This window comes from Podarcis melisellensis, assembly GCF_964234715.1.
Source record: "Podarcis melisellensis genome assembly, chromosome: 15".
Classification (NCBI taxonomy): Eukaryota; Metazoa; Chordata; class Lepidosauria; order Squamata; family Lacertidae; genus Podarcis; species Podarcis melisellensis.
Window position 1 is genome coordinate 40,294,602 of NC_138532.1, and position 13,255 is coordinate 40,307,856.

Genomic DNA, 13,255 nt, shown 5'->3' on the forward strand with positions numbered 1-13,255 from the left:
TCCGCCTTCTCTGCTTCCATTTCATCTAGGGGGTAATTCTGTCTCTGGGAGGGCAGTTAAGGGATCCGCTCCAGATATAAATGCTGGCATTTTGCACTCCGAAAACTGGGAAGCTGAACAGTAAATATACCTCCCTTCTCTCCCAAGATAGCTTGCTTATCCTTCAGTTGCAGATGCGGCGATAACCCACCCAGATTTTGGCACTGATCTAGATTTCATCTCCCTTTCTCCCACTTTAAATGGGATTTGGAGCCACCAGTCATTTTTACTACCGATGGTTTGGTTCCTATAACAGCAGGGTTTATGGCTCTCACTGATCAGGATGGCACCAAGCATTCCCAAAACAGCCACTGCCATGACCGGAACCCATGTCTTGGGTCACAGCGACACTAAACAACACTTCCCAGGATTCTCTGGAGAAAGCCATGTGCCTTAAATACACTTTCAACGTATTAGGTGGCTGTGATCATAGTCAGGTGCATCAATTTCAATGGGTCTACTCAGAGTATGAATAACATTTGATACAACACAACAGGGCTTACATTCCAGTAAATATGCTCAAGGCTCTGCTGTAAGTCTAAAAACCCAAACACAGAAGCATCTACCGTATTTTTCGCTCTATAAGACGCACCAGACCATAAGACGCACCTAGTTTTTGGAGGAGGAAAACAAGGAAAAAAATATTCTGAATCCCAGAAGCCAGAACAGCAAGAGGGATCACTGCTTTAGTTGTGCAGCGATCCCTCTTGCTGTTCTGGCCTCTGGAATAGCTGTGCAGCCTGCATTGGCTCCATAAGACGCACACACATTTCCCCTTACTTTTTAGGAGGGAAAAATATGGTACTTTTAGATTCACCTGTTGAAGAGTGGAAGAACCGTCCACCCCAGCTGGGATTGTTCATTGAGCTCGATGTTCTGGCCAGAACGTGGTGCTACTGTGCCTGGTCTTTGTCCACTCGGATCTGGGGTGTAAATAGCATCCAAGCCATATATCTGGACTAGCAGAACGCTGTGATCATCAAGATAAGGATGCAAAACCTACAATAAGGCAGAGGAAATTTAGACGCATGGCAAAGAGCTGATACAAGATCCAAGGAATGTTTTAAAAGACTGAACACAATGGCATGAGAATGTGGGAAGCCAAGAGGGGTTTCAGAAATATAAAATTCCAAGCATCTCATTTCATTTCCCCCCTCCAGGCAGAAATATTTAACAGGCTTCTTAACTCTTCCCCCCTCTCAGGCAGGCCGTCTCCTGTAAATAGGGCCTTCTTGGTAGTGGCGCCCGCCCTGTGGAACACCTTCCCATCAGATGTCAAAGAAATAAACAACTATCTGACTTTTAGAAGACAAGGCAGCCCTCTTTTAATATTTGATGAATTATTGTATTCTAAGATTTTGCTGGAAGCCACCCAGAGTGGCTGGGGAAACCCAGTCAGATGGGCAAGGTATTATTATTATTTATTATTATTATTATTTTGCTTTTTTGACAGCAGGTGTGTGCTTATTGGTTTATACATTCAGCTATCCTTCTCGTGGTTTAAAAAAGAGCCTCTGGAGGCAGAATAATAGTAAGAAAAGCCTGCATAAATTTTTTTAAAAAAAACAATTACATTGCTCTAAGGACATGTCGGGTGGCTGTCGGTGCTATCACAGGCACTAGCCAATCAGCACCCTTAGCCAGTACCAACCAATCAGCACCTTCTGCAGTCAATCCCAGCCAAGTGGCACCCTTGACTTTCAGCAGTTGACTTTAAAGTCTGCAGAACTGATTTTTTCAGAACTGGCCCCTAGAGAAGAATAGTTACGTTTGGAATGAGCAAGATGACGGCACTTCCAAACCGGCCCCACTGCTCTAAGAATGTCACGATCCTCTAATTCTAAGCTCCATAGCTGGATGTTGAGGCATGTCTTGAATAGGGAAAATGAATCTCAAGTCAAAAGGGAAAAAATATTAACAATTCTGAAAAGCAAATATAAAATATTCCCTGTCCTGGGGTAATAGTGAGACTTAAGAAGATCAGCATCCTTGCAGTATAAGAACATCAGCTGAAGATTATGATTGGGTTATGGTGCGATATTTTATTTTCATTTTGAGGTGAAGAGAGGGGAGAGGAGGGATCCGACTGAGACAGCACATTTCCAGAGTTGCTAAATGCACAAAGAGATACTTTAAACCGCCTCTTCATATCATCACTTCACAGCTAAATCTGTGTAAGGCAACTGATGGGCAATTTGATTCTCCTGCGTTGAAGGGAGCAGTTCTCAGCAGTTAACCAAGATTTCATTTCTGTGCACAACAGATGTTTGGATGTTTCAGGAGAATCGTAAATAGCAGGAACTGTGCAGTACATTTCAGAAAGCTGATCTCAGTTTAAACGCTCATTTTGCGAACGTGGTTTTTTTTTTTTAGGTTCCTGTGGGAAAATGTCTGGAGGAACTTTTCCTTGGCCACGAGTTCATATAAAAATGCTAGGCTTCCGAAGTGCGCAGGCTAAAAGGACTACCTAACAAAGAGGGATGTTAGGGAATTCTAACGAAACCAAAAACTGCCAATGTTCGCTTTCTCATCCCATGTCCGGAACAGAAATGAATCCATCAAATGAATCCACAAACAGAAATGAATCCACAAACATTACGTAATTCATTATGTTCTCCCTCCATTTGCAATGTGTTTCCTTTGCAATGAAATTGATTGGGTGAAACAATGTAATGACAACTTAATGATGTGTTTTATGTAATTAGTTGTGTAAATATGCCATTTTGCCAGAGTGGACAGCGAGATGAACAACATCGTTTTGGGAAGAAAATGAACTGCAGCAGAATGGAAACAATGTTGTGTGTAACTAATACATAGAAATGGAACGGAATGGAACACATAAAGACTTGCTGCCCTATTAACAAGCCAGCCTGTGGCTGCTTTGTGGCACAATGGACAAAAAATGGAAAAGAATTCATGTAGTACAAGCCAAACGAGCAAGGTAGGGCTAATGACATGTTTGCTAGGCTACAATGAGAAGTAGGCTGGCACCAATCCTTCTGTGATAACGGTGCCAGGCAAAGTCCAATCCCTTTGCACAGGCATTTATGGGACATTAGCCTGTCACAAGAGGGATGCAGGTGGCGCTGTGGGTTAAACCACAGAGCCTAGGATTTGCCGATCAGAAGGTCGGCGGTTTGAATCCCCGCGCCGGGGTGAGCTCCCGTTGCTTGGTCCCTGCTCCTGCCAACCTAGCAGTTTGAAAGCACGTCAAAGTGCAAATAGATAAATAGGGACCGCTCCGCGCTCCAGGGAAGGTAAACGGCTTTTCCATGCGCTGCTCTGGTTTGCCAGAAGCGGCTTAGTCATGCTAGCCACATGACCCAGAAGCTGTACGCCGGCTCCCTCGGCCTATAGATGAGATGAGCGTGCAACCCCAGAGTCGGTCACAACTGGACCTAATGGTCAGGGGTCCCGTTACCTTTACTTTACCCTGTCACATGGCAGGCGCAGGAGGAAATTATGTACTGTCATACATTTCCTTCTCTATCTAGGAAGAAGTTCTAGACATTGCAAGATCTGTTTTCATTGAAGTCTAGTGGAATCTTCGTTTTTTAAAAGGTTCCTTAATTGGGAACAGTAAGGAACGGCAGCTGGGATGATCAGTGAAATAGAACCAATGTAAATCCACAGTCCAGACCACACCAAGCCTTTCCCTTCAGAATCCACTAACTTTTCCTGCCCAGGACATACCTGATGTCCCTTCCATGTGATTTTCGGCGGGGGGGGGGAAATCTGTATTATAATGGGTTTGGCAACATGTGGTCCTTGCTAATGTTTCATGTGGCCCTTGGTTAAATTTTCCTGTGGGCTGCAAGGATGGGGAAAACAGGGAAAGGGCTTGGGGGAGACGGAGAGAGAGAATGTGCACAGAGGTGCCTTGCTCACTTCTGGCTCTGTTCACTGTCAGAATGTGCTACTCAACAGACTTCCTGGCCCCTAAGCACCCCAAGAGATTGCAGCCCTCAACAGAACAGGCTCCCCACCTCTGATCTATATTCATTTCAGACAGCTAGCCAGCCAAACGAGACAAAAGGCCTTCTTCCTTTGGAGAAACTGCTTAATCCAACTGAAATAGTGGCATGAAATAGCAGGCCCCACACCTTGGAGAGACCAGCAATGGCAGGCTTAGATGTTTCTTATCACAGTGAAACAGTTAAAATAGTTGCTCCAATGGATTCACATGGCAAGAAAGGAGATTCTGACTACACGTTGGGAAGACTTTCTGACGGCAAGAGCTCTTCAGCAGTGGAATGGACTTCTACAGAAGGTGACGGACTCTCCTTCCCTGGAGACTTTTAAACAGAGGCTAAGTGGACACCTGTTAGGGATTCTATAGCTGTTCTATTGCAGTCTAGACTCTTGGGGTACCTTCCAAGTCTACAAGTCTATTATCCTAATTGTCACTTCACACATATAGTGAAAGCAAGCAGATAGTGGAGGCTGGTCCATTAGGCTGAATGGGGCAGTTCCCCACCAAGCTCAGTCTGCCTTCACCTGCCTACCTTCTGACTTACATTCAGTGACTACAGGCATAGGCAATTTTGGCCCTCTAGATGTTTTGGGACTACAACTCCCATCATCCCTGACCAATGGCCCTGTTAGCTAGGGATGATGAGAGTTGTAGTCCCAAAACATCTGGAGGGCCAAATTTGCCTATGCCTGGGCTACACTGCCTGTCAGCTTCCTCCTCCTTAATGACAGGCCTGTCTTTGTATAACTCGGCAGGGAGGAAGAGGGTGGGGATGAAACTGGAATTACAGTGGTGCCTCGCAAGACGAAATTAATTCGTTCCGCAAGTTTTTTCTTCTTGCGAGTTTTTCGTCTTGCAAAGCACGGTTTCCCATAGGAATGCATTAAAAATCAATTAATGCATTCCTATGGAGACCGCTTGCCAGGCTGGCGGTGCGGAGAAGGGCTTTTCTCCCCACCGCAAGCCTTCAGGACAGGTACGGGAACAGAGGGGAAGGCGCACAGCGCTTCTCCTCTGTTCCTGGGGCTTGCGGTGGGAGGAGGGTTTTTCCTCCCCACCGCCAACATTCAGAACAGCATTCTGAATGTTGGCGGTGGGAAGGAAAAACCCTCCTCCCACCACAAGTCTTCAGGACAGCCATCCGAAGGCTGGTGCGGGGAGAAGGGCTCTCCACCCCACCGCCAGCCTTCGAAGCAGCCTTCCGAAGGCTGGCGTGGGGAGAAGGGCTCTCCGCCCCACCGCCAGCCTTCGGAGGAGGTCCGAGGACAGTGGGGAAGACGCGCTGCACTTCCCCGCTGTCCCGGAGATTTCCCTATGGGCTTTCGTCTTGCGAAGGAAGCCCATAGGGAAATTCGTTTTGCGAAGCGCCTCCAAAACGGAAAACCCTTTCGTCTAGCGGGTTTTCCGTCTTGCGAGGCGTTCGTCTTGTGGGGCACCACTGTAGTTAGTTTTGCCTGTCATTGGCCCTGGCACCACCTACTGTTCGGCTCCCTGCCTTCCACCCTACCAGTCCCAATGGCCATCTGCCACTACTGCAAGATGGCAGTTCGGCGACTCCGTACCACAGATGGATCAATCCACTTGGGTGATCTCTGCAGGCTTGAAAAATCAAGTTGTTGCACCAGGAATGTTTCTTCTCCTCCCCAGCGTTGAAGCAACTCAGGCAACTGCATGCTTGCAGCCCCCTTAAGGATTCTGGCCAGTGCATTCACGTAGCAACCATCAGCTGAAAGGGGAAGAAAACACAAATCAGTAAAAATTATACATATTTAAGGGTTTGCTAACAAAAATAACTGGGAAAGGCCTTTCTACCTACAACTATATATTGTACAGAGCAGGGAAAGGGGAATGAACATGCGCTGCTCACCTTACTCCTTTGGGATATTGGTTACCTCTTGTGCTCCCCTAAGTGCAAGTGCAAGAGTGCCCATCTCCAGCTCAGAGAGAGGCCACAGCTTTCCCTGTTGATGGACAGTCTCTTCTATGTGTTAAAGAAAGAACTGATGCCTGTCTATTGTCATCATTACAGCCATCATTTTTATTGACATAACATTTGTGTATATATATTCTGTATTTCTGTAACATTTGTTTTAGTTTTCTGTTCACCACTTAGAGATTATATATGTGTGTGTGTGTGCGCGCGCGCGCATTAAGTGGCATAGAAATGATCTAAATGAATAAAAACAAATGTATGAGCAAGATTTCTCTCGCTCATAAAACGAAGATAACCATCTTTCTGCCAACAACCAGAGTCTTCTTCAAGACTTCCTTCTCCCCGCAGAGACTGTGTATGTCTTTATCTAAGCAACCAAGAGTTTGGCTGACACGTGTCTTACATGGGCTAAGCTGCAAGAAACGCCTGAAATAATCAACCTAGTTTCTATCATTGTCAGAGACTGTAAAGAAGCAGCAGCAACAAATCCCTCTATTTCGTTCAGGCATGAGTGCCGCTGCTTATGTAGCCAAAACGGCACCACCCATGCCACTGCTGCTGTTTATTACTGCTGTAGACCAATAAAAACACCACCCAGGCTTGAAGGAACCCCACAGTTGGCGAAACTATGAAAAAAGAATTAGAATAACACCCTTAAAATGTTTGGGGGGGGGAGAAACAGCCCAATGAGCATGCTCAGTGGATAGTGAATGCTATTGGAGGAAGAAAAATGAGAAAACCAGAATAGAAAGGGAATCAAATGGAATGGAATATCAAGGAGGCAGAACAGTGAACAGGAACACTCAACACTGCAAAATTTTGCTGCAGGGTCCGCTAGTATTTATTTATTTTATTTGCTTATTATGCTTGCATCCTGCCTTTCTGCCATGGGACTCAAGCTGGGCGTAGATAGAGAACTGGCCTGCTTAGCTTCAACTGGATTGCTGCATCACAAATCTTCAGGCCAAACTCTGAAATTGCTTAGTATACTTCAGGGAGGGAAACACAAATAATGTTCTTTCAGCTACCTTTAAGCCCAAACGCTTGCTTGATTCGGACACGGACTCCAGCTTCCTGCCGATAACGGACCGCACGATGTATGTCGATGCACTTCAGAGGATGCTGTGGTGACAAATGTCCTCTCTCGCTTAACTTTTCGACACACCAGGCTTTCAGCTGATCGGGCAGTACTGCATGAGACAAGGAATTAGGATATGGGAAGCAGTAGCAGCACCAGGGGGATGAGCACCACTTGGCAATGCTTAAGATTAGGATCTCGGAGAATTCTGCCAGAAACAGAAACGGGAGCAGAAATTCCCACAGTGCGCAAACCACACAAGAGAATGTGAATGGTATTTGTTGCCTGCAAACATCATGGAAATCACTAGGTTATCTTCTGCGTGGAACCTTTTAACGTTTACCTTGCACTGAAATGCACTGGAGTGAATTATGAAACTGCTTTCGGCTACAGCAGATAGCAAGATGAACAACATGGGTTTTTGCAGAAGCCGAACTGTAGCAGAATGGAAACAGCGCTGATTGCGATGAACACAGGGCGGAAACAGCCTCCTCCTCCTCCTCTCACATCCCAACTTAGAATACCCCAAGAGTGGGGAAGCACTGTGGACCTCCGACAATGCTGGACTACAACTCCCATCAGCTCCCACTAGCATCGCCAATGGCCAGCAAATATGGGAGTTGGGAGTCCACAGCATTGGGGCGAACCAGGTTCTTGCACTAGTGTCTGCTGTGTTTCAAATGCACTAGTGTTATTCAAGGCGCACTCCAATGTCTCTCAAGACAACAAGTGACTGAAATAAGCTTTAGTGAACAAAGAGGAAGCTTTTGTGATCTAGCCAACCATTTCCATACCTCTGCATTGCTCCTTGTTCATTAACTGCAGTGCCATGTCCAGCACAAGGTTTGGGAAGCTGCTGTCCTTCTGAAAGCTTGAGATGATCTCCAGCTCTGAACTGTTGGGTTTTGCTCCATCGGTGAAATAGTATCCTGCCAAGTAACTTGGGGGAGGCACTGGAACCTAAAGGGAAGAAAAATAAGAACACAGGCCCACAATCTAGAAGACAGAGTACAAAAGGGAAAAGGGACGAGGAGGGCAGAGGAAAACAAACCAGCTCCTGCCTCAACTTCTTAATATTACAAGATTATTATAAATAGCTTGAACTGAGACAGTTCATGAAAACAAGGCGGCCAAATGAAGTTCATCTCTCAGCACAGAGCTGTCTTTAAGGAGCTCTGGTTGACGTTATTGATAATGCTGCAAAGGACTGGTATATTTTCTATTGAGAATTCCTCATAATTGTTATCTGCAGTGAAGCTGAAGAAAACAAGGTCTGGAGAAGGGCTGAACTTGAATAGAACTGCAAATATTTATACAAAAAATAACAAAGAGACTTGCCTGAGCATGTGGTAAGAGTCGAATAAGGAGAGTACAGCAAGGAATAACTGCATGGTGATTCAGCGAAGACGGGGTAAGAGGTGAGGGTCCGTCTTCCAGCAAGCCAGCTCTCAGTTTCAGTTGAAACCCTCCCACATTTAATTCTCCTTCAGCATTAAAGATGTGGATGACACAGCTTCCTACAGTCATCCACAAAGGGGCAAGTTATTATTTGATTTAAAAAAAACTCCCAATCCAGACCTTGCTGGATTCCCAACTGCCTTAGCCGGCATGCCTAATTTATTCATTTATTTATTAAATTTCATATACCACCTGATTGTAAACAAACAAGCAAACCTCAAAGTGGTTCACAAAAAGAACAACACGATAAATTAATCAGTGAGAACAGTTAAAAACAACTATTTAAAATTTTTTTTAACAAGTTAAAACCAATGATAGGGTAAAAAGACCAGATTGAAACACATGGCAACCTACATGTCTGGATAGGCCTGCCTAATCAAAAATGTTTTTAGTAAAGGTAAAGGGACCCCTGACCATTAGGCCCAGTCGTGAACGACTCTGGGGTTGCGGCGCTCATCTCGCTTTATTTGCCAAGGGAGCCGGCGTACAGCTTCCGGGTCATGTGGCCAGCATGACTAAGCAGCTTCTGGTGAACCAGAGCACTGCATGGAAACACTGTTTACCTTCCCGCTGGAGTGGTACCTATTTATCTACTTGCACTTTGACGTGCTTTCGAACTGCTAGGTTGGCAGGAGCAGGGTCCGAGCAAAGGGAGCTCACCCCGTCGCGGGGATTCGAACCGCCAACCTTCTGATCGGCAAGTCCTAGGCTCTGTGGTTTAACCCACAGCGTCACCCGTGTCCCCCCCCAAAAAAGAGAACAGCCTGATGTCAATAGGTAGGGCGTTGCAAAGAACCATTGCTGCCACACACAAAAAATAATTTTCGTGCTAATGGGGAACGAGTATTGTGTAGCACACTTAGCAGTGCCAGGTCCACAGATCAAAGTGGATGAGAGGGCATATATGGGTGTTAAGGTGACAGGAGTTGTAGCTCAACAACATCTGGAAGGCCCCAGGTTCAAGAAGCAGGCTGGCCTGAGTCATCTCTTGGTCCCCAGAATCGGCGGGTCCCCTCTTGTGGGGATCGGTGTGCTCCATCTTGTTGGCATTCTAGTATTTTATGTCTTGCTCATTCTTCCTTTTTTAAAAAACCCCCAAAGAAACCTGCTGCTGTATTCTAGACTGATGGTTTCAATTACTTCTTCCACACAACGGCCTTGAAAAATGCTTCTCTTCTTGATCAGTAAACTGGATGATGACTCCCTCTATCACGTATTCCCTAGCCGGAGTGCCTTGTTTATGTGCCTAAGTTAAAACTGCATTTGCCATCTGCCAGTCCAATTTGTGTCTAAAACGATTCCAACTCCTTTCCCCCCCCCCCATCCAATGGCAAAGTAAAAATGTAGAATCGCAGATCTACGATGCTTTCACATTCAAATGTTCATCTGCAGTTCGCTGCCCGGGATGTTTGGGCTGAGCCTGTTGCAGATGAATGGCTTAAAAATACCAACAACAACGCGATGTAATGTTCTCCCACGTGTGAGGCGAACTGGACTCATCTAAGATCTCGGCAGCTGCCCAAGACGGAATCTATTACGTAATTATTTATTTAACTAACAGCGCTTAGACATCACTTAATAATAATAAAATTGCCTAAACGGTTCGCAGAAAATAGTATTTGCTAGAAAACGCCGATAAAAATCATCAGACTTCCTAAACAAGCAGGCATAATAAAAATATGAGAAGAGATAAAATCAATAGCTTTAAAAACATACATGATGAAATTAAATGTCTGGGCAGCCTTGCCTAAGCAAAAGAGGTTTTTATCAGGCGTTGAAAAACAGTACAATGGTAGTACCGGCCTAATATCAATAGGCAGGGAGTTCTGCACTAACGGGTTGCCACACTAAGAGGCTTATTCCTCACAAATGCAGAACATTATACAGTGCTTGAAGAAATGCCAGTTCAGCAGACTGACGGAGTGATCACATGTGGGGTAAGGCTATTCTTCAAGCAAACTGCTCTAAGGCAGTGGTGGCGAACCTTTTAGAGACTGAGTGCCCAAACTGCAACCCAAAACCTGCCTATATCGGAAAGTGCCAACACAGCAATTTGCGCCCCCGTGCCCCTGTGTATAAGACACGATGTATGGAAGTGAGAGCTGGACCATAAAGAAGCTGATCGCCGAAGAATAGATGCTTTTGAATTATGGTGCTGGAGGAGACTCTTGAGAGTCCCATGGACTGCAAGAAGATCAAACCGATCCATTCTGAAGGAAATCAGATCCTGAAGCTGAGGCTCCAATCCTTTGGCCACCTCATGAGAAGAGAAGGCTCCCTGGAAAATACCCTGATGTTGGGAAAGATGGAGGGCACAAGGAAAAGGGGACGACAGAGGACAAGGTGGTTGGACAGTATTCTCGAAGCTACCAGCATGAGTTTGACCAAACTGCGGGAGGCAGTGGAAGACAGGAGTGCCTGGCATGCTCTGGCCCATGGGGTCATGAAGAGGCGGACACGACTAAACAACTAAACAACAACAACAGGTATATGACACCCCCTATTTTGGGGAACTCAAATTTAAGAGAATGGGGAGAGATGGCCCAGAGTCATTCAGCTTTTTTTTGGAGAGGGTAGAGCAAAGTTGTTCAGCTTCTATGCACAGCCTACAGAAAATCACTAACCCCACTGAGAAACGCTGAAAATCGCTTGCGTCACTGCAACCAACATGCGCTTGCCAGCTCACCAACAGCAGACTGCCAGCTGCTTGGTGGGCATGCAACTCCCCCAAACACCACCACTCTAGGGAGTGTTTCCCACATGCACTGGTGTGGGGTGTGTGTGGAAACTTTGTCTGCTGTCCGTGCCTGCAGAGAGGGCTTGGAGTGCCCCCTCTAGCATGTGTGCCATAGGTTCGCCACCACTGGTCTACGGGATGTCAGGTGGGCATTCTGTGCTGCTACTGAGCTCTTGCCAAAAGAGGGAGTGCCAGGGATTTCAGCCCACCAATAAGGAAGCTTCTTAATAGCAATAGGGTAGGGCAAGTCAGGTGATACTCCCTGCTCTCGATAAAAGCTTGCGGATTTGGTTTACTCGCTGGCTTCAGTGCCTAAGATTTTTCTCCTTCTCGTAATGTCTGCACATGAGCTAGATCTGTAAAGAAGTGACTCAGCTACAACACTGTCAGAAGGAAATGCAATGTTTCAGAAATGGATAATTTTTTTAAAAGGGGGGAAATGGCTTCTAGGTCCCGTTACCTAGCAGAACGAGGTCTCCAGAATCCATGTCAACTGTATGAACTTGAAACAGAAGCCAAGTGTTGATATCCATCCCACTTGAAATGCCTTCATCTATTGCTGCTCGGTACTGGAATTCTGGATTTCGAGAGGGGCTCTCGAGAACAGGAAATGCTACAAAAGGGTGCAGATTGCTGAAGCCCGTATTCCTGAAATGACCTGTTACCTAATGAGGTAGAGAACATTAATTTATATATTATTTTACATATGCACACATACACAGAGTTGTAGAGATTTATTCATCTCTGTTCCAGACCTTTTTTGTTCTGTGTTCTTGGGGCAAAAAGCAATATTGACTACGCCTTCCTAGACCTCCATGACTTTCCCATTGATTTATGCTTCCTTCTAGCCTAAATCAGACAGCGAAGGGAGTCCAATCGCCCTTTCCTCCCCACTCTCACTTTTCAATGCAAAGTTGTCACGAAGGTAGAACAACATCGTGTGCACGATAATAAATAATATACCCAAAATTCAGCCACGTATCATTTACAGATAAGTGTGTTTTTCTGTATGCAGAAGGCACCATGAGAAAAAAAAGGAGTCCAACTGGATTCTTGTATATGGGGTTGTTGTTGTTTTTACATCAGCCAACATGACCTACTGGGATAAATAATTTCCAGCAAAACTGGTCTCGGAAAGCAGATTTAAGGGCCAATGCAGAGTTTCCTTTCTGAAAAGAGAGACTCGGACAAAGACAAGGATGGGTGAATCTGTATATGACAGCTTTCTCTCTTTACGTTAAGCAAGCAGCTCACAGCAGAAGCCTCCCTGCCGGGCATAGCAGCCCACCGCCCTTTTCCCAGACCACCCCAGCAGCTACGCAATATGGAATGCTAATAAGGGCACATTGACTGAAGTGGGGAGCCGCAGGAGTATTCTGAAGCTTACCTTTGTGATGGTTGCATTATCAGGTATATAATGAAGAGCATCTATATACAGATCAAATGGCTGGCTGATCCTCGGAGGATTTGGTAGCATGATGCTGGGATCATGCGGGACCCAAGGAGCATAGAGAAAAGAGGGTCCTTGGAGCCTGATCGATACAAACAAGCACAGGAAATATAAATCAAGCATGTTTAAATGGTTTAAAGGTAAAGGGTAAAGGGACCCCTGACCATTAGGTCCAGTCGTGGCCAACTCTGGGGTTGCGGTGCTCATCTCACTTTATTGGCCGAGGGAGCTGGTGTACAGCTTCCAGGTCATGTGCCCAGCATGACTAAGCTGCTTCTGGCGAACCAGAGCAGCACACGGAAACGCCGTTTACCTTCCTGCCAGAGTGGTACCTATTTATCTACTTGCACTTTGACGTTCTTTCGAACTGCTAAGTTGACAGGATCAGGGACCAAGCAACAGGAGCTCACCCCATCGCAGGGATTTGAACCACCAACCTTCTGATCGGCAAGTCCTAGGCTCTGTGGTTTAACCCACAGCGCCACCCGTGTCCCTAAATGGTTAAATGGTTTACATCAGAGGCTTTCAATCTTTTTGAGTCCATGGCTTCCTTGACCAACTACCGTCTTTCTGCGGCACCCCTGTGG

The 13,255-nt window shown here is 45.9% G+C and overlaps 1 protein-coding gene across 5 annotated transcripts in view; it reads right to left on the reverse strand.

Moving 5' to 3' along the window:
• LOC309357773 (uncharacterized protein) overlaps positions 1-13,255 on the reverse strand; it is a 70,574-nt gene that overhangs the window by 19,923 nt on the left and 37,396 nt on the right. For all 5 annotated transcript variants that reach the window (XM_081890184.1, XM_081890183.1, XM_081890182.1 and 2 more), the window contains 7 exons: positions 12,606-12,750; positions 11,679-11,883; positions 8,362-8,540; positions 7,818-7,983; positions 6,974-7,135; positions 5,575-5,738; positions 857-1,038 (listed from right to left, as the gene is read on the reverse strand). In XM_081890184.1, the coding sequence (XP_081746310.1) occupies positions 857-1,038; positions 5,575-5,738; positions 6,974-7,135; positions 7,818-7,983; positions 8,362-8,540; positions 11,679-11,883; positions 12,606-12,750 (1,203 nt within the window). The remainder of the gene's footprint in view (positions 1-856; positions 1,039-5,574; positions 5,739-6,973; positions 7,136-7,817; positions 7,984-8,361; positions 8,541-11,678; positions 11,884-12,605; positions 12,751-13,255) is intronic.